Source organism: Solea solea, chromosome 13 (genome assembly GCF_958295425.1).
Source record: "Solea solea chromosome 13, fSolSol10.1, whole genome shotgun sequence".
In the NCBI taxonomy this organism is placed as follows: Eukaryota; Metazoa; Chordata; class Actinopteri; order Pleuronectiformes; family Soleidae; genus Solea; species Solea solea.
The window spans coordinates 26,490,348-26,512,575 of NC_081146.1; the positions used below are offsets into that span (position 1 = coordinate 26,490,348).

General features: G+C 39.3%; 1 protein-coding gene across 1 annotated transcript in view; it reads right to left on the bottom strand.

The window, feature by feature from the left end:
- thsd7ab (thrombospondin, type I, domain containing 7Ab) overlaps window positions 1–22,228 on the bottom strand; it is a 109,466-nt gene that overhangs the window by 41,150 nt on the left and 46,088 nt on the right. Inside the window, exons 4-8 of the mRNA XM_058647844.1 lie at window positions 21,753–21,937; window positions 15,962–16,120; window positions 14,646–14,849; window positions 9,354–9,548; window positions 4,764–5,046 (exon numbers count right to left, since the gene is read on the bottom strand). Coding sequence (XP_058503827.1) covers window positions 4,764–5,046; window positions 9,354–9,548; window positions 14,646–14,849; window positions 15,962–16,120; window positions 21,753–21,937 — 1,026 coding nt within the window. The remainder of the gene's footprint in view (window positions 1–4,763; window positions 5,047–9,353; window positions 9,549–14,645; window positions 14,850–15,961; window positions 16,121–21,752; window positions 21,938–22,228) is intronic.

A 22,228-nucleotide genomic window follows, 5' to 3' on the forward strand; every position in this document is an offset into this window, starting at 1 on the left:
AAAGCACCTGAGCTGAGAGTCAAACTGAAAACAATTTTCATTTATAACGCAGTGATAAAAACCTGTAAAAATACCTTGTACAATAATAAAATAATACAATTCTATGAATGTGAAGACGTTTTTTTGTTTGATCATAAATGAACACAAATTTGATTTTAAAAAATATATGTATATATGTATATATAAGAACTCCATTTACTATAGTTAAATATAAAGATGATGTTCTGTTGATGGATGTTGGAGGGGGTGTGGCCTAAAGTCAGCAGAACATTAGAACATCGTCAGCGTAGAAACTCCCTCATTTGAAGTGTTTTTTACTCTGTAAGGGATTTTCCCTGTGAACACGAGGTCAGGCTGAGGTTCGTGAGGATGAGGGTCGAGATTAACCTGCTGCAACACGTCTTATAATCTCATCTGTGAGACACTGTGTGTGGACGACACAAACATCTGCCCTCTGGGCGTCCACTGCTCGTTAGCACAGTGTTTTTTTATCGGAGAGGAGATGGAGGTCTCACAGGGGACACGAGAGGAGATTTGTTTTAATACCAATAGACGGAGTTAAATCCTCCCGAGCAGAACAGAAGCCTCTGGTGTCTTCATACAGAGAAATAATAAAAGCAGCAGCAGCAGCAGCAGCAGCAGCAGCAGCAGCAGCAGCAGCGGGACACGTTCACATTTCTTTACAAAGACATGAATGAACAGGTGTCTCACTGGAGGACACTTCAGAACCTGTGTGATCTTGACACTGGAGCAGAGTTTATGTTTTTGTTCCTCTTCTTATTTTAGCTGCAGAGTCTGTGGCGATCGAGGAAACCTGACACAGACGTCAGCGAGGAGACAAAAATAAACAAAGATCTGAATAGAATCTTCACTTAAACCTAAACCAGAGTTGTTACTGTGTTCAGTTCTTTGTCCAGGGGTCTCACACCATGGATGACACCAAATTCAAGGACTTTCCAGGACCATCCATCTTCTACTGCTTTATCCTCCACATGAGGGTCGCAGAGGGAGGCTGTGCCAATGTCAGCTGACAGAGAGGCGGGGACACAGCCTGGACAGATCCTGGACACATGGTGAGTCCATCACAGGGACAAACAACTCTCACACCTACAGTTGACCTGATCACGAATCTGCATGTGTTTGGACTGTGGAAGGAAACCGGAGAACCTGGAGAAAACAACTTTCCAGGACCAGGACCCTCACATTCTCAGTCATGACTCTGGTACCTCAGCGGTTCTGTTCCATGTCACCAGAACACGTCACATGTGCTAAGCAGCACATTTGTGACAATGTTCTCTTCCCTGAAAGCATTGATTTTATTTCCCTGCTTTATTGAACAGAGCTGCAGAGCAGACACAGCAGCTCTGCTCTCGTGTCCATCTGCTGCTGCTCTGAGGCTTGATCTCCAGCCTGCTGGCTGTCTGTCTGTCTGTCTGTCTGTCAGGAGTCATGTGACGTGGTTATTGTGGCTCTTTCTTTTTTGCTCCACCATGCATGTGTTCATCTGGCACCGTCAGACTGGCAGGTTCTTGATCACCCGGGGGATTCTGCAGAGCAAACAAACGGCTGCTGCTGCTGCTGCTGATGATGATCCACACATGGGTCTGTCTTCTTCTCTCTCCACAGGCAGTGAACCTCACAGAGTGCATGCCACCCACACACACACACACACACACACACACACACACACACACACACACACACACACACACAAGAAAGCTGACGAAAAAAAGCAAAACAACAAAAACACAAGGGAAATAAACTCGGACTGAACGCAGTCATGATGAGGCACGCAGGTCGGAGAGTGCAGCAGTTCCCTGACCTCACTGTCAGTTTGGTGTAGGTGTGTTCAGGGGCGTGTTCAGGGGCGTAGGCCAGTTTGTCCCGCCCTAATATTCTCATCTAGCGTCAGTAGATTTGGTCACAGTTTTTGGGTTAGGGTTTTTGAAGACTCCTTGAAGAAGCTGTAAATGAAACTAATGATGTTTTGTTCTGGGTTTTTTTGTGATTCTTAAATGAATTAGCATTAATCTTTACTCTCTCTTAAATATCCTGACAGTTCTATGCTCTGATTTCTCCTCTCTTCATTCTGCTCAACCATCTGCTCACGAGGAAAAAGCAGCCGCTCACTGTGTGTGTGTGTGTGTGTGTGTGTGTGACATTTAAAGATCATTATGAGATTGTGAGTCACGCAGTAAGAAAACAACAGAAGTGAGTGAGTGAACGTGGCTTCACTCATTTTACACGGCGACAAACACGCGTGTGAATAAAACTCAGTTTGTGTAAACGTCAGTGCAGCAAACGAGACGACATTTAAAAACCAAACTCTTTTCCCCGCGGAGAATCTTCACGGCCAAAGCTTTGTGTTACTGTTTGTGTTCTGCCAACACACAAGGCCTGCGCTTCCCTTTGAAAACTGGGATGTAATTGGGTTTTAATCGTCTAAATTTAGATAATACTCATCATTAGCTGGGCTGGGAATACAAGCAGAATACATGGGGGGGGGGGGGGGGGGGAGTGTGCACTTATGTAAAATCTAATTAAATCAGAAAACATCTACGACGTCTTTAAGAACACGTTCACGTCTTTATCTCACTGTTACACAGACTTTCCAAGTTTGTAAACCACTCACTCTCCACTCACACACACACTCACTCTCCCACACACACACTCACTCTCCCACTCTCTGTGACTTTGTTCAGATTAACCTCAGTGACACAAAGTGACCACACGAGGCAGCAGAGGACCAGCAGCTCCTGTGTCCCTGTGAGCTAAAACCACTGATTTTCTCTCTGGACTTTGGTGTAGGAGAGTGAGTGTGTGTGTGTGTAAAATGTGTGTCCAGGTATTACTAATGTTGTGGGGACCTAAACCTGTTTACACAGTCACATTATCTTCCTTGTGGGGACAAAAAGCAAGTCTCCACAACGTAAATGACTACATTTTAAGGTGAAGATATGTTTTAGGTTAGGATTAGGATTAGGCCAGTAGTAATTGTGGTTAAGGTTGGAGTAAATCTCCAGGAAATGAATGTAAGTCAATGCAATGTCCCCTCAAGTCATGAATGTCGAAGACTCTTGGACATCACTGCTGTTATCGTCCAGCAGAAACAATCAAAAGATAATTGGAGGCAAATCGACCGCAGAACACTCTCCGACCTGTGGAATCTGCTGAGCTCGTGTTTGTCTCTGTGACTCAGCGTTTCTCTGTGTTCTCTGTGAATCTCACACACACACACACACACACACACACACACACACACTCTGGCCCTTTATATAATGCATACGTCCATCGTGTCTGGTGATGAGTTCACTGAGAGGAATCTTCAGTGTCTGAAGGAACTCATAGTGATTCACTACACGTCCACTTTATTAGGTACACCTGTCAAACTGCTGTTTAACACAAAAATCCCATCAGCCAATCACACGGCAGCATCTCAGACGCGGCGGTGTTTAAAGTGGAAAAGTCTTTTCACTCCGTATGTTTTGTGTTGACTGCAGTTTGTCATGAATCCACGTCGTGAGTGAAGTTAAACACTCACTTCTTCCTCTTTATTTTTATTTTTTTTCTTCTTCTACCTCGTGATTTAAATTGCTTTACTTTAAGTATCAATCTCTTGTAATTACTGTCATTATCATCAATGACAAATTACCGGCGCTCAAAATGGCAGCGTTAATTAGTCTCTGAGGGACACGATTGATTTATTTATCTATTTATTTATTTTATTCGAATCAGGAGTAAAGTTGACAAAGCACGAAGAAGGAGTTCACGTTCACGTGAGAGTTTGGTACAGTGGGATGTCGGGATGGGAATTGTTGGTTGTTTTGCATAAAACACAATAATCCATTCATCCATTCATTCATTCATTCATCTGTTTTGACTGTGACTAAATGAAATGAACTCAATCTTCCTCTTCCTGTTTCCTCGTAAACAATCGACTCCGACCGACTCAATTCTACTTTGATGGCGATTGACGATTAAAAATTGACGTTCAATCTTGTAAATTTTAAGGGTTATGTTTATGTTTAGAATGTTAACTTTAGAACACAGAGCAGTTAACATCACTATTTTAACACATATACACAGAGGCTATAATAATATACAGTATGTAAGAGTTTAACTGTTCTCTAGTGTTTGAACGATTCTGAGCGACCGACACTCAACTTAGATGACGATCAACGATTAAAACTTTCTATTTTACACATTTCAAGGGCCAAATTATTTTAGATTTTAAGGGGATTTTTACCTCCGGTTCCTGCTCCTTATTACTTTACCCGAGTAGAAAAAGTGAGCGTAATACTTCATATCCAGCTTATATGGAAATGTAGCTTACATTTATATGGAATTTTCAAAGACTTTATCGATAGCATGATGTTTTTAATGCAATTTTTCATTTTACTAGTGCATAAAACAGCCAGTCTGAGTATAATATTCCTACTCATTCATTTCCAATGGTGGTCGTTTTTGAAGGTGCGATGATGTTGAATAATCCACTGCAAATTCAATGAAAGTCACTCAGCAACAGGGAAACAGTGTTGAGTCAAAAAGATGAAAAACACAAACTTTATGATTTAAAAACATAAGAAACAGCGGAGGACGTTTAAACATCACAAAATAAATACACGTGTGAATCACAATCATGTGTTGTTTACCACTGAGCTGATTACAAACACAAAAACCACGACCTTTAACCTTCCTTCACTCACTCACTCACTCACTCACTCCCTCACTCAGGTGGGAAAAACAATAAAAGTGCAGCTTACTTCTTTGGAGGAACCTGACCCACGTTGACGCGTACGCAGATGACTTTACGTGTTTGCAGTCCCATGGAGCAGGAAGTCACACCAGAACCTCCACTGCTGCTGCTGCTGCTGCTGCTGCTGCTTATTATCCGTGTCATGGTGGTGGACGTGTTGAGTGATGACGAGGAAGGGTCTTCAGCACAGAGTCCCCACGCTCCGGTCTGCCAGTGGTAAACGGTGCATGCATGCTCGTTACAGTTCCTGACCTCCTGAAGGGAACTGCTGTTGGGGCAAAGAGCACCACCTACAGACAACAACGCACACACACACAGAAAGAGTCAAAACGATAATACAAATATATAATTTTACTCATGTTTCAGATTAGTACGAAGCTAAAAAATCCCAGTGACAACCCACCAACTGTTATTCAACCATGGAGTTCAATGTTCCACATTTATTGGATGTCATTATGTCAGTATCAGTATTTGCTTTCTACCAAACTCAAATAACAATGTCAATGTACTATAGTAACAATTAGGGCTGTCCCGATCTGATATTGATATCGGTCCAATATCAGCCAAAAAATGCTTATCGGATTATATCGGACCGCCTCTAAAGGCTCCGATACAACAGTCCATTCCGCTCCAGCAGCGCCCGTTTTGATCACGTGGGCTGTGTGGGATGCATGTAGAGCCCACGTGATGACAACAACAGTGTGTGTGTGTGTGTTTCTGCTGTTTCAGAGGTTCAACATTTTTCTTTAACCTCTGAAATCAGAGGCTAACTTTCTTTAGCTACGAAGCTGCACAGCGAGCGCGAGTTAGCCGTTAGCACCATGCTAGCTCATCCTGAGGCGAGCTGCTAAAATAACATCATTTCATAAACGAGCGCCACCTGTCGACTTTCAACAGCCTCCGTTTGTTAATGATACCCCAGAAACCAGCCATGCCAAGAGCTTTGTGTGTTTTAAATGTGTCCTGAAGCTCCACACACGGAGATTAGTACGTCTGCGGGGCCGGTCCCCGGGCTCCGTATTTACCTGCGGGACGAGTCGCTCACCCTGTGAGGGTTGGGCTAATCCAAAACAGTGAAAAAAGGGGGGTGTTCTCTGAAGACACGCTGTTACCTGTGAAACACGGGTGCTCTGATAACACCCCCATTAGCACTTGGTACGTTCCTCCTGATGAAACCATAGACTGTATGAAATTAACATGGCAAAAAATCCAATATTCTTATGTTGAAGGTTAAAATTTATGTAACCCATTGGTTAATAATAAATGGATCAGTTTTTATCATACCTACTGTTGCTGACTATTGTTCTCTGTTTAAGTAATATCACTTCATCAAGCCTATTCTAACATTCCACACTACAAAATATGTAATTAAAGTATGTATGATTCATGCTGATATCGTATCAGATCAATATCGGTATCGGCCAATACTCAAGGCTGCAATATTGCTGTCATATTGGAAGTGAAAAAGTTGTATTAGGACATCTCTAGTAACAATGAGCTCTGAAACACACCAAACCAACAATGACTAAAAACACACAGAAACTGCACGAGTTAGATACAAAAAACTAACACTGTCTCCTTTATAGAATGTCTTAATGTGTTTGTGTTGTTTAAGAAAAGCTTTCAGTGGCGTCTTCACTTCATGTGGAACTCACAGACCATAATAATGTTCAAATGTTAAAAGCTAAGTTGGCAAAAGCACAGAGAGATTTTATTTATTTAGCTCAGTTGAAACTGAGCCATTTATAGTTTATTGTTTCCCATCAGAGCACAGACTCACTGCTGATTTCATACAAACATACACACACATATATATATATATACATACATATACATATATATGTGTATGTATATATATATATATATATGTATTTATATATATATACTGTATATATATTTATATACACATATATGTGTATATATATACACATATATACATATATGTGTATATTTATATAATATATGCAGCAACATAAAAACTATAAAAACATAAAGTCCACAAAGGAAAAGACAACTAATAAAAATAATCTCATTCATAATGAGATGGAACTTTCTTTAAAAAAAAAAAACCACAGTTGTGAATGTGTGAAAGAGTGAATGAATGAATGAATGAGAGAGTTTCAACGTTTTTTTTATTTCCTCCCTGAGGCTGTGAAGTGAGTCTCAGTTTGATTGATTTTTATGTTCTCCAGTGCGCTGATGCCTGCAGACGTGAGTGCACACACTCTCCTCCATCCTGCAATTTCATTTCCTTTTTAATTTCATCATTGTCGTTAGAAATGGACACATGGGCAAATTTTACTATTCACATTTTCTCTCTCGCAGGTTCATCGGACTCTCTCTCTGCCTCTGGGACTGAAATTATGATCCTGTTATTCTCATAAAAACCCAGCTCAACATATTCCTGAAAGTTCTGTAATATGAATACAAGGAATCTGTATTCATTTATCCTCACAGTCAGACAGACAGACAGATAGACAGCACCACACCTGTGCTTCTCTGCTGGAGTTGACACAGAGACAGAAACAGTCATGAGCGTCCCTTTGCATCCTGGCTTAAGTTAAAAATGTTACATTTTATGTCCTTAAGGTGACGAATGTAACTATTACTTTTACACAGTGTCTTATAAACGTAATAAAATATAAAAAAGTATTAACCTTTGACACTGACCGTGAGAATTAACAAAATGAAAATGTTTAAAATCCTAACACGTATATAAGTATAAAAGGACCTGAATGAACCTTGTTTTCAAAGTCAAAAACAGCCAGTTCTGCTCTGTCAGGTGTGTTTTGTTGTTATCGCTCTCAAAATGACTCTCTATTCCCTCAAGGTCGCTCAGGTCCAAATATCCGCAGCTCTCAGTCGTCCCCAGTACTCACATGAAAACCAAGGTGACCCAGATTTTTTTTGACAATTATGGAACTGGAGCTCCGTCCACGTGCCAGGATGACTCTACGCTATCTGCTGATAAAACTCAAGTTTACTTCTTGACTTTTCTTTTAAAAATCAAGAGAAATTAAAGAGGTATGTTCTTCGGGCAGCCTGTGGTTGAGAGGAAAGAAATTGGGCTTATAACTGGAGGGTTGTTGGTTCAAATCCCAGGACTGGTCAAGGGCTGGATGCCCCAGATAAGACAAATTCACTATCAATAATTGGTGTGTGTGGAGAAACATCTAATTCTACTTCTTTGTTTCTTTTATAAAAATTGTCCGTGAACATTATTGTCAACTTCAGTATTTAGCTGGAGTTCTCAGTTGCCTACAGATCACTGTTTTGTCTATATTATTTGTTTCAAGTATTTTAATTGTGTGTGCAGCATTTTGTTAAACTGCTGTTTCTTTTAAAAGTGTTGTATTGGAAAATCCTTGTTCCACAGACGCCGACTTCTCTGTTTCCCGGTGACTCCAACATTTTTGAAATCAAAGAAAATCTAGAGGGGTTTTCTATGGCCAATGCCAATCTTTTAGAAGTCAGTGAAGTCGATAACTGAAAAATAAAATAACAATCTGCAGAGCGCGAGAGAGGAATGCAGGGCCCAAAGTATGTTGAGATTTAACGAGAACAATTCAACAAATCTATCTACTACCTACCTAAAGTCTATGATATCTTGAGAATATGTTTTATCTTCATATTAGACAACCACTCACTCTCCCACACCAAAGTCCATAGAGAAAACCAGTGATTTTAGCTGGCGGGGACACAGGAGCTGCTGGTCGACTGCTGCCTCGTGTGGTCACTTTGTGTCACTGAGGTCAATCTGAACGAATGACTTCAGATGCTGAATTTTACAAAATAAGACATTTGAACTTAGTGATGGAGGCAGCAGTGGATCAACAACTCTGTGTGTGTGATGTTAAAATCACTGATTTTCTCTATGAGGTTTGGTTCAGTTGGAAAACAGACCCTGTCATCCATTCATCTTGAAAACATGCTTTCTTTCTATTATTCTACAGCTACTTTATTTCTATTCTATAGTCAAAGATTTACCCAGAAGCTCGGGAAACTTGGGCACTCGTGACAGACCTTTGATAAACAAACACAGATGTTAAAACACAACAAGTGACACATGAATGAAGTACACAACGTAAATAAACTACTGCAACACGACAGGAAACAGGAAACAGCTACTTCACTATTTCACGGCCAACGAGCCTCGACTGTGTTTAACAAGAATCAATTATAAATCACTGATTGGATCGTGTACAAAGAAAATTCTAACTAAAGGGTGAAGAGACAGCTACAGGTTTAACTTTAATTACCCTCCATCACCGTGATCCACGCTATGACCATCGCTGTGACTGAGACACATGCACGCACACGCACGCACACACACAGACACACACACAGACACACACACATGCAAGTAAGAACAAGCAAATGCATGAGACTGATCTTAGACAGAGATTAAAGAAAAAGTGTGTTCCAGGTAAAGAGAAGAGCAATAATCAGCAGCACAGATAAGAAAGACTGTGACTGAGATAAGGACACAAAAAGCACACGACGCAGACAAGTGTGAAATCAAGATACTTAGTGAGTGACAGCAGAGGACGACCTGAAAGACCGCCTGTGTGTGGACAGCAGGCGGAGACGGACTCACCTTCGCCAGCGTTGTACGCCAGAATGGAGCGGATCCTCATCTGCTTCCCCTCGATGGTTTTGCTGGAGCAGGTCTGAGAGCAGGTGGACCAGGGCGTCCACTCACTGAGGACGCAGTCTCTGGAGCAAGGCACCTCGCAGGGCACGGGGTCAGGGGGTGGGGACGACGAGCACAGGTTCCTGTCCACTGCGTCTCCTGGGGACAAAAACAGCACAGATACAACAGCGTTAAAGGGTGAGTGGATATTAAAGATGTAGTTTTCCAGTTTGAAGGTTAAGTCTGTTTCCGTAAACATAAGAGTTAGCACTGTTAGCTAGTCCAGTTAGCATCGCAAACATTAGCACAATTTTGGCAACATTTGGTCCCCTAGGAAGCACAGGAAGTAGGAAGATAGAAGTTAGCCACCAGGGGCAACTCTGTACTCAAGCAAACTGTAAAACAACATCGGCCAATGAGGTTTAAAAGAAGACAAAAAAAAGTCTAATGAAAATAAAAGAAACATTCAAACAAAAATAATACAGATGAAAAAATAAGCCATAACATTGATTTTAGTGTGTGTAATATACTTTGTGCCACTAGGAGCTCTCGTTCTCTCTCGCTCTCATTTAAAAACATTAACGAAATAACTTATCTGATGACGTTTGGGAGCAGCGTCTTTTTTCTGCCTTTTTTGTTTTTTAGTTAAGTCAAAGATGAGATTTCAAGAGGGACATTTTATGTCCTTAAGGTGACAAATGTAACTATTTCTTTTACTCAGTGCATTATAGACATAATGTAAAAAATAAATACTTTTGACACATTATATGCCCTAAAAATCCTTGAGAAAAAAAAAAATCACACATTGAATTATTTATACTGTTTGTTTTACTCAGTGTCAATAATACATCCTTGAATTTGTTTTAAAGCCTGCATTTATTTATTATTATTGTCTCTGATGAAGTGATGAAGTTAACTTTTTAATATTTGAGTGGACGGTGAGAATAAAGTCACACGGCTCAGACAGATTCATCGCAGGAATCAAATTATCAGCTTCACACTACACTCGTGTGCAGAGAGCGAGAGAGAGAAAAAAGCAGAGCAGCTGGGAAAATGAGCAGCTGTGTGTGTCTTAATTGATAGCACAATGTCAAGCACACAGCCCATCTCAAATTGCAGAGACGTGTTCGTTTTCTCAAGGAGTGTGTTGTCAACTCCGCAGAAGGATTTGCTCCAAACTGGCACAAGGACGAGTTTGGCAGCGTTTGGCAGGAACTGGAGGGGAAATCTGTCGACGACGAGATTGGAAATGAAAAGGACAAAAGCAAAATACACACCGTTTCCTGATGATGATGATGATGTAGAGAAAGCTACTGGATTTGTCTGACAACTGACTCATCCACTTGTAGTTTCTGAGTATTTCTACTTCACAAAATTTCAGAGGGAAAATATATTGGATAAAATAAATTGGTTCCATTTCAGGGAGAGACAGAATTTGTGTGGCACACTTTTAATATTCTCGTCTTCATCTGTTATTTATTATTCATCTCATGACCACAGAAGGTTTGACAGCCAGTATTTGGTGAATTGATTTTTGGAACAGACCTGTCTGACATCTAACAACTGTTTTATTTTAGCAAGATTTTTTGGTTCATCATTATTAACCTCTTTTTTCTGTTTGTAGATATTTCTGTTTGTGATTTTTTTTTTAAATGTTGACTTATGTTTGAATGACATGAAATAGTTACACTCTTCACCTTAGGGTACAAAAAGTGTCACCATTAAAACCCATAATAAAGCCTTCATTTTAACTTCTCTGTCATTAGAACATAAAATAAAGCATTCTATTTTATTATGTTTTTAATCAGAGATCATAGCCACAAATTTATATTTGTCTTTACAATTCATTGACCCATTTTTCCTGGAAATCCAGCAGATGGCAGTGTTCTATTATAAAAAGCTATAAACGAAAGCATGTTCAAAAAATAGTGAAGATGAATTAATTTAGCTTTTTTATGATCAGGACTGATGTTGGTTTAAAAAAAAAAATTAATTCAAGGCGTGGAGAAAACAGACTGATATTAAATTGCAGGTTATACAGATGGGACATTTTTGGCACCTAAGGTGCTAAGAGGGAGTATACTACAAACAAAAAATAAAAATCAATGTTGGTTATTTTTTCATCTGTATTATTTTTGTTTGAAACCAATCATAAGTTTTTTAACACATTCTTGGGAATTTAAGTTTCTACAACTTTGTCTGTGTTCATTTAAATATCTACCTGTAATGACTTGAACCCACCTCTGACATTAACCTTTGCTTTACCACAGAAATGACTGAAAAACCCTTAGTTGTGTTTTTCATATTGCCATAACAGCTGATTATGACCCTGTTTTTATGGATTATTTGAATATTCATATGGATGCACTTTTGTATCTGCTCATACTGCATGAATTTGACAAGCAGCGTCTCATGGGATTCCTCCGTTCTTATTTTTGCACCATGTGTTCATGTTTCATTAATGATCTCCTAGAATCAGCCTTAAGTGGATTATATTAACCCATATTGCATCATCTGTGCTCACTGCACACCTGAGAATCTGCACGTCTTTCAAGGGCTGAATTGAAATTTACAGCATGAGGAGAACTGCTGAAGCTTCAACAGTCAGATGTGGCATTAAGACGTCACTTTGACGGTTACCCAGTGAACCGATGGTGACTGAACTGGGAGAGCATGAAAATAAGAAGTGACAGGGTGAGTGGGGAAAACCTTGCAGTGTTTAGATTCACACACAGGAAGCATGAATAAAGAGGGAGAGAACACACACGATGACTGTGTAGATGAGAAACAGTCACAATGTCTCGTAGGTCTGGCAGTCCGCGCAGCTAGTTTCAGAGACATTTGTATCGACCTGTGTGTGTGTGTGTGGCCTTCTCTTTTTATGAGCAGGACGGACACACACACACACACACACACACACACACACACACACACTCGCTGAAAAATATACTGCTGACATCGCAGTGAAAAATCTCTGAGGTGGAAAAAACAGAGCGAAAAATCCAAACACAACAAATCAATTTTCATCAGAGGAGGGAGTGAACGTGGGAAGGATCAATCAACAGACGTCAGGGCGACAAAAACTAATGTCAGAGAAGAGTTTCTGTTGCTCCTGCACTACCAGGGCCCAGTTGTGTGTGTGTGTGTGTGTGTGTGTGTGTGTGTGTTAATAAGAGTACCCACCAAACTAACTTCTCTGAACACCTGCAGCTGATGCGTGAACTATGATTTGTGGCAGACATTAGGAGGAGAAATTATATATATTTTTTGGCACAGGGAGAAACATGAACAAAATCAATGTGCCGAATCATGAAATGAAGATTTACTGAGTACATTAACCAAAAAAGTTTTAAAAGTACTCAGAAAAACATCCTTGTCTACGTTAAATCACAAAATCCCACTGTCAAAAGCAAAGTCAAGTCAACAGGTGGCAACATGTCTGGACATGGTGAAACAGTGGCTAGCATTGTTGCCTACACAATAAGGTTTAGACCAAACAACTGCCCGAGAAGATAATGTACAGGTTAATTGAAGTGCTGTATGGGTTTTTATTTTATTAAGCAGTCATCTATGAGTGCAAGCTGAAATCAGGTTTAAGAAATTCTTGATTTTTTTGGTGATATATACAATAGTGTCATCAGTGTATACTGTAACTCTATGGAGCTGTTAAATGTTAAAATAACACACGCACTCTGGAAAACTGGGGTTTGTTTACTGTACGTTTAAGGAGACTTGTGTGATTTTGAGCTAGTGTTAGCATTGCTAACTGGACTTTAAACATGTTGACACACAGTGTATTTTTTCCCTTTTTGTTGTTTGTCTATCAGAACCAGTGGTGACATTTTGTCCATCTCTCTTCTGATTGGCCTACAAGATTTGACAGACTGACTTGGCGTGGTATTGCCAGCACTCACTAGTTGATTTTTGGGTTTTCACATCTGTTGCCACGGCACTTTCTAACTAGAACCAAAACGAACCAGAGTAAAAGTTTTATCAGCATAAAACTTCACTAAAATCAATAATGTGTTGTCTTGACATTGGTGAATAACCTGAGGGGAGTCCAGTAAACATCTGTGCTCACTGGCCCTTTATATTTAAGTTTTACAGTAACCAAGGTTGGCAGTAAAAATCAGGAGCAGAAAAGGGCACAAGACGCCCCAAAGAGGATCGGTTTGATTTAGTGAGAATAATGTTTAATTGTGCGTGCAGAGAGGAGAAAAACTGCGAGGTGGCGACGCTGAATCAGGCAAGCAAGAAGGAGAAAGGGAGAGAGAGAGAGAGAGAGAGGGGAGGGAGAGGAGGGTGAGGAGAAAGTTGATGAATGAGAAGAAGAAGAAAAAGTGTGTGGTTGTTGAGATCTCCTCACGTACAGAGATGCAGAGTCAGTGGGGAAGTGACTTTGAAAATATAGGATTTCACACACAAGGTCAAACGTGCGCTTCTTCACTGTGATGAGAGAACAGCACACAGAGTTTTTGATCGATAAAAAACATCAACCGACAAAAACTGCCTCAACAGAGAGAGCATTTGACAACTTCAGAGACAATTGTGTATTTGTGAGACCTGGAGCTGCAGCTAATGATTCATCTGTTAAGTGATTTCTGAGGTGTTTGGTCCATACAATGTCAGAAAAGCATCTTCTCAAATGTCTTGTTTTGTCCTCAAACTTTTTTGTTGTATGTAAGCTAAGGTCTGGTCCACAAGGGAGTGGGTGGTTTAAAAATAATCCGGTTCACACAAGCAAAGATCTCAAAAACATCTAAGTCCACAGGAAAACATGAAAAATCGACTGTGAAATGCTGCCAGTAGCATGCCAAGTCAACACAATTATTAGTTGTTTTGTCCACAAAACATGTGAAAATGTTATCAGTGTTTGTCAAAACCTGGAAATGACCTCCACAAACTAAAATGATTCTATTTTAATGATTTATTTGCTTTATGGAGCAAAGACACCAGAAATTCACATTTAAGAAGCTGGAAAATCAGAAAACTTGATTCAAATCATTAAAAAAATAAATTATCTCAAACCAACTAATTGATTATCAAAGCAGTTGACGATTAATTTAGTCATGACTTAATTGAGTATGCTATGGTAGCTAACTGGCATTAGCTTTTTTACGATCACTTGTCTGGCGCGTGCTCAACTACGACGGCTAGTGGACGCTCGGGTATTACATATTAAACCTTTAAATCCACTGCTTGGACAATGAGAGAATGAAAGATTTTGTTTATTTTAATAAATTTGAATCATCTCACCGGTGCTGTTGACACACTGGACCTGAGCGAGCTGAGAGCCGGGGCCACACGTCCTCCCGTCTTCAGGGACACACTGGTCCAGGGTGAGCAGCTGCCAGTCGTAGCATCTGGGCTCGTCGCACGGCACCGCCTCCACCATGTGAGGGCAGTTTCCTGGACCTCCTGTTGGCTTGTTGGTGATTCGTCGCTTCCTAAGTTTGAAACCTGCAGCAGAACAAACAGAATGAAGACAAACAACAATCATCATACAGCATTAAATGTTAGAGTAAATGAAATGTTTTACTTCTATGACGTCTTAATGTCACCGTTAGACAGACTTTTCAGGCTGGAAAGTGAAGTTTGTTAACCGCTCACTCTCCTACACCAAAGTCCAAGAAAATCCTCATTTTAAGCTTCTGGTCTATTGCTGCCTCGTGTGGTCAGTTTGTGTCACTGAAACTGATCTGAACAAAATATTACACTCAAGCTGACATAGATTTTATTAGGTGAACCTTTAAGTGTCTTTTTGAAGTGTCTCCTCTGGAAAGTATACTTTAAAGTAAACAAAAACTGTCCCTTTAAAGCTAATGAATATATATATTTTTATCTATGTAAATCATTTGAAGGCACAGTTATACCAATTATCTTTATTTTTTTCACTTGCAAATTCAACTTAATTAGATGTATATTAACTGTAATACAAAATAACAGTGAAGTAACCTTGAGTATGAATGTTTTATTCTAATGTAGCAGCACAAACCCCCACAACACACTTTATGTATTTTTAATACGATGACCTGCTGTAAAGCCACAGTGAATAAAAGGGCTGTAACTTAATGTAAATATTAATAAGTAAGTAACTATAATTAAGATGGCAGGTCCATTAAAGCTGTCACACGCAATAATTCTGTTTATACTTAACCTACGTAGTTAAGTCAACCTTCTTTCTCTAGCACAAAAAATAACAAACCAAAATAAATCATGAAACAAGTACAATAATAAAATGGTAAAATTTAGTAAAATCTTTTGAGGTTGGTCTTTAAAGGGATTGAAAATGTACACAGAAAATGTGTTTTTAGCCACATCTAAACATAAGCATATAAGTTTTATAAGCATATATTAATGACAATGCGCTCTTAAAAATGACTGTAAAGTATTGGATTGAAGCACAATCAGCATTTCATTTCATTGTAGAAACAGTTTAATATAATAAGCAGTAATTTGATATTATTTCCATATCAAACATAATAAATGGGTATAATTCACTGTGTCATTGTTGTATTTATCCACACTGAACATGAACACGTCACAGTTTTAGTGATACTTTTTTTCAGTACCTTTTTTCCCAGAAGTCTGATCGTCACAGTTCTCAAAGGTGCACGGTCCCCACGCTCCCCACGGCGACACTTCACACTCGATGGGGCAGGGGATTTGGCAAAGCTGCGACCGGTTGGGAATCGAACCCTTGCACAGTCTGTTCTGCACCGGGCGTGAAGCTGTGCAGATGAAGGGAAAAGGCAGATACATTTTAATTTAAAATAAAAAAAACCTGCTTTACTTTGATTCTATTGTTGTTTGTTTTCTTGTTAAACAGCGTTGGATTAAACACGGACGTTAGGAATGTTGTTTACTTTTATTCCCGGCATTAAAATTCCTGCAGAGAATAAAAATAAATAAATAATTGAATGAATGAATGAACAGACACCATTTTCCCTTTGTTCCATTTATCACCTCCCTGTTTGAATGTCACAATGATAAATTAGTAGTGATTATCACTTGCTCGCTAGCACCAGAATGCATGTTGGAGTCCTGCCCGTTGACTCTCAGTGGGGACAGGAAACAACAGCGCAACACAAACGTGTGAACAAACAGCTGTGATGTGTGAGGGTGAGCTTTAATGTCTCCGAAACCAACTCATTCTAAATCACACTGAGCCACAGGATCTGACACTTCCAGTATGATGTGTTCAGAGCTTACGAGGCTAACATCGGCTCAACCATAGGCGACGAGGCATCAGCTCTGAAGTAAGTTCGCAGCTGCATTAGCTACATTATCAGCTAAATGATGCAAGTTAGCAATATCATGAGCTGCATTATCAGCTATTTGACCCATGTTAGCAATATCGTTAGCTACACAATCAGCTATATGACCCAAGTTAGCAAATTTGTTAGCTACACTATCAGCTTTATGACCCAAGTTAGCAATAGCATTAGCTGGGTCATCAGCAGCAACGTAACTTCATAATGTCACTAGCTGCAAAGAAAGTTAGCAAAGTCATTAGCTACATTATCAGCTATATGACACAAGTGAGTGATATTGTTAGCTAGGTCATCTTCAGTGATGTAAGTTAGCAACATCGTTAGCTATATTATTGGCTGTGAAGCAAGTTAGCCATGTCAGATGCTACATCTTGAGCTGCGACCTAAATTGAAAATGTCAGCCGCAAAGCAAGCTAGTGATGTCATTAGCTATGTGATAATCTGCGACACAAATTAGCTGCGCGATTAACTACATCATGAGTGTCATAGTAGCAATGTCGTCATCAGCAGCAACATATTTTATAAGGTAATCATCTACAACACATGTTAGCAATATCATTAGGTACATTATGAGCTATAGGACGCAAGATAGCAATGTCATTAGCTTTGTCAACGGCTGTAATAAAAGACAGGAAGGACATTAGCTACATCATCCACTGTGATGAAAGTTAGCAAGGTCACAGCTACTAAATAAGCTGCAATGCAATTTACCTACGACGTTAGCAACCTCAGATAGCAGTGTCATCACCTACATCGTCAGCTGTGACACAAGTTAGCAACATTGTTAGCTTGTGCTAAGCAAAAGGCGGCAAATCCCACATTTTTGTTTTTCCACCGACGATGTTTTAAGTTTTTCCTTCCGTTGTATCTGACTGTGTTATGGTAAATAAATGAATGTCATTTCATGTTGTGTTTTCGGTGACGTCGATCGTAGCAGCACAAAAACGACCACATTAAAATTTCTCTTTCAGTTTGTTGTTGGACCAGAATTCAGAGAATCTAATTCATGTATGAAAACATGTATATTAGGTTTATTTTGGCGTTTACTCTCATAGACACAGACCTGCGACAAGTGTGACGATCATTTTTCTCTGCTGCATGCGTGAGTGTGTGGAGATACTGAGTTTATGTATTTATGTATGAGAGTCAATGTCAGTGTCTTTCCAAAGAAGAGCTACTGTATCTCGCAGCTTCATGCACAGGTGGAAAACAGTGAAGATTGACAGGAAATATGAGGACAGTGAAGGTGAAAAAGGACTTTATCTTGTTGACAGTTCAGGTTCTGGCTCTTCTAGCGTCAGTTTGACATTTAAGATCAAACAGAGGGAAAACCTTCAACATTCACCAATTAACAGAATTCAGTCATCAGGATCAATACAATCTCATCCCAATGTTGTTAAAAGTTCAGGCTGAAGAATTCTGACTCACAAGATACAAGAAAACAACTGTGTGGTGGTTCCCAAAGACGGGATTGGGTCCTAAAAATGGGACGCAAGTGATATTTTTTGGGTCCAAAAACAAATGAGCAACTTTTAGTTAACATTTATGTAAATAAGATGTAATCTCATCACACAACTGACACCGGAGACATTTTTAATTCCAGTTTTCCAGCTTCGTTCTCCAAAGACACGCAAGAGTTTTATGTCTTTGAGCTGAATGATGATGAGGATAATTCCATCAGAAAGTGTGGAGGGTTTTTTTAACTGGAAAACCTTTAATTCCTCTGACAAATCCACTGAAAGTGAAACGATGAGTTTGCTGAGCTGCTGTTAATCCACGTGTTACTGATGTCTGAACATCAACTAAAGTGAGGAGCAACAAGAAAAACTCTTTAAAGTTCAGAACTTTCTTTTCATTTTATTGGATTTAACGTCGATACTGACCAAAAGTCTGCTGTGATACAGACGTAGAAATCTGCACTTAAATACAAATACACAGCAGACTGGAGAATGTGTGGATAAAAATCTATATTTTAGATTTTTCTTTGTATTTTTCTCTTTGTGATTTATGATTATGAGAGGAAAGGAAAGGAAAGGAAAGGAGACAAGAAGAGAAACAAATAGCAGAGAAGGAAAAGGAAATTAAATGAAACACAGATGAGAGGAGATAAGAAAAGGAAAAGAAAGGAAGGAAATTTGTTGAGAAATGAGGAGGATAGGAAAATTGTTGAGAAGGAGGAAGGGAAGAAACAAAGAGAGGGAGCGAACAAGGAAAGGAAAGGACAGAGGAAACAAGGATAAAATAATTAGTGAGACTAAAACACCTACCTGTGATCTGGAAGGTGATGGAGAGGAGAGGAGGAACACTAGGCTTCTGCTGTCTTTGGGTCTGACCCACTGAAAACACAGGGGAGACAGCGCTATTAACTACACACACACACACACACACACACACACACACACACACACACACAGGAGGGAGGGAAACCACACACTACAGAGAGCGGAGCCTCATAAACAAAGCTTGTTTATGGAGAAGTTTATAAACCACTCACTCTCCCACACCAAAGTCCATAGAGAAAATCAGTGATTTTAGCTCACAGGGACACAGGAGCTGCTGGTCCTCTGCTGCCTCGTGTGGTCACTTTGTGTCACTGAGGTAGATTTAGTAAGGTGAGATAAAAGTGTATAAATACTTTAAAATAAAAATTGATTTGGTTTTCATAGCCATTACAGGATTATACAGTAGCTCAAACACTTTGTGTATTAAAATGAAAGTTTAGTGCGAACAAAAAGAAAAGAATTTTCTTTAAAGAACCTGAACTGTGCCTATGATTTATTGATGTGCATCCGGATGTAAAGAGTGATTGACTGTAGCTTTAAGAAACCATCAAGCCTGTGCCAGAATACTGAGAACAGGAATAAAACGTCAACGACTACAAGGTTAAAAGCAGCGATTAAGAGATTCACATGCTGAAGAGGCCAAAACAAACCAAAACCCCCGAGTTCCACAGTCGCTTTATCTGAGGAAACTAAGACACACATCCAGGGTCAAATCTGAGCTGCTGCCCCGAAAGATTAAGATTAGGATTCAGGAGGCGGTAAACTGGTACCAGATATCTGCACGTGTGTGTATGTGTGAGAGAGAGAGGCACTGTCTGCAGTTGCATGCTGGGAGATTTAACCTCCCAATGATGAAAGGAAAAGAAATCCTGAGAAGATAAGAACACTCTCGCACACAAGCCTGTGCTGGAAACACCTCTCTCCACCTGCCTGCCTGCCTCTCTCTCTCTCTCTCTCTCTGTGTCTGTATATATATATATATGTATATATATATATATATATATATATATATATACATATATATATATATATGTATATATATATATATATGTATATATATATACATATATATGTATGTATGTTCATTATTTTTTACTTATTTGATTATTTCTACGTCTGATTGATCCGACGCTCATTATTCTTTAATTAGAGGATGAAACACAAAGAAACCAGAGGACGACTGATCAATATCAACGATCAAACACACGTCACAGTCAACTACTCATAAACTTTATTAGGTAAGTTCACATTAATGTTAGAAATAGTCAAACAAACTTTATTAGTGTATATTAATGTGTCCATCATCAACGTTTCATTTAAACTCCATGTGCTCAGTTTTGTCTGTACAGATTAAATTGAATTAAATTAAGAATTATATCAGGAAAATAGTGATGCACTTGATGTAATGTGTTGTAATTCCGTGAAAAACATGAAAATAAATATGACTGAATAATAAATAAAATGTGTGAACGTACAGAAACCTGATCATAATATTTTTTTATTATGATTTTTAACCCAAACTAATTTAGTTTTTATTGGCATTTTATTACTGGTAAACAAGAGTTTATGAACTGTACTGTCGTCGTTATTATTATTACATTATTACATGATACATGTTGGTTAATCTGGCCTCCTGCAGATTAATCTCAGCTAAAGTGTTTAACAGCCTCTTTAAAAAAGGCGGCGTACGTACATATGTATATGAGGAGAGAAAGACAGCGACTCTGAGACTTCTGGAATATTTAAAGTTAAAGCCTACAGTGGGATATTTAAGAGAAGAAGAACAATACTAATTTAAATCCAATATCATTGTGACTGTATGTTTGTATTTTGACGTGTAATTATGTGCTGCTGAAACACAGAGAACTGCTCGAGTTACACTGAGGATTCTCAGGGTTTGTTTCCGTTTATATGATGATGCTGTGAATTCTATATGAGCAAGAATGTCTGACAGCTTCCTGAGAGGAAGAACATTTAACTGTGCAGTTAAATGTTCACATGCTTCATTATCTGTTAAAGAGACAAACAGAGAAAAGAGTCTTTGCAGAATCTGTGTCTCTAACTAACCAACAATCATCCTTCTATCTATCCAAGTTAGCTAACTAACTAACATCTATCAGTCGAACTTACTAACAAGCACACTTATTTCTATCTAAGCTAGCTAATTAACATCTATCAGTCTAACTAACTAACTAACTAACTAACAAATAAAACAAGCATCTTTTTCACTGCTACACAGTCATTCCCAACTTTTTTTGGATTTAAAAAGCCTGTGAACCACTCACTCTCCCACACCAAAGTCCATAGAGAAAATCAGTGATTTTAGCTCACAGGGACACAGGAGCTGCTGGTCTACTGCTGCCTCGTGTGGTCACTTTGTGCCACTGTAGTGAACCTGAACGAAGGATTTCAGATGCCAAATTTGACAAAATAAGACATTTGAACCTCTGATGTTAAAATCAGTGGTTTAAAAAGAGACAGTTTTAAGTCATAAAAGTCTAACAGTGAGGAAAAAGCAGCAAAGACTTAATCAGGTGTAGATTTGTTGAGGTGAGACTTTTGTTAAGTGGCTAAAATCTGAGCAAACGTCCGTTTCTGAAGCCGGTTCTTAGGACACGAGCAGCGAGTGCAGTCAGTGCTGACTGTGTGTCACTTCCTGTCACAAACACACTTCAAATAATCTGAATTATCCCTTTAAAATCATTGAAAACATTGAGTTCCCTGAGCGATGCAGAGGATTATTTAACAATGGGAGGTTTTTAAGAGCTTCATTGTTAAATCTCAGCGTGTGTGCTCTGTATTTTCACCTTTGTCTTTTTCTCGGAGGTCGTTGAGGTATTTCACGAGCTCAGCGTTGGCCTCCACACAGTAAACTTCTCTGGTCTGTAAACCTCCTCCACACAGGCCCGTCAGGTTGCCACGTCGACGGTCCTGTTGGCCTAGCAACAGGTCCACGCGGCAGTCGCTCCACTCGCTGGTTCTCCAGGTGTAACTGGAGGGAGGAACAAGCTGGGTGTAATGATTATTTATATATATATTTATTTATAGCTCATTTACATTATAGGTACATTCAGGGAATTAAATACAACAAATACATTTTTTTCACCACTCGTGACAAACGTGTCATATAAGATTTATATTTAAAATGAGAAATGAATCGCAATCTATATTTAGTGGTCAGCTATAGTATCTTTAGGATTTAATCAATACCGATGCTAATATTTATACTGCTAATTTTCTGTCATTTGACTCACCACCAGAGGGCGGTTTACTCTGTTTGGAC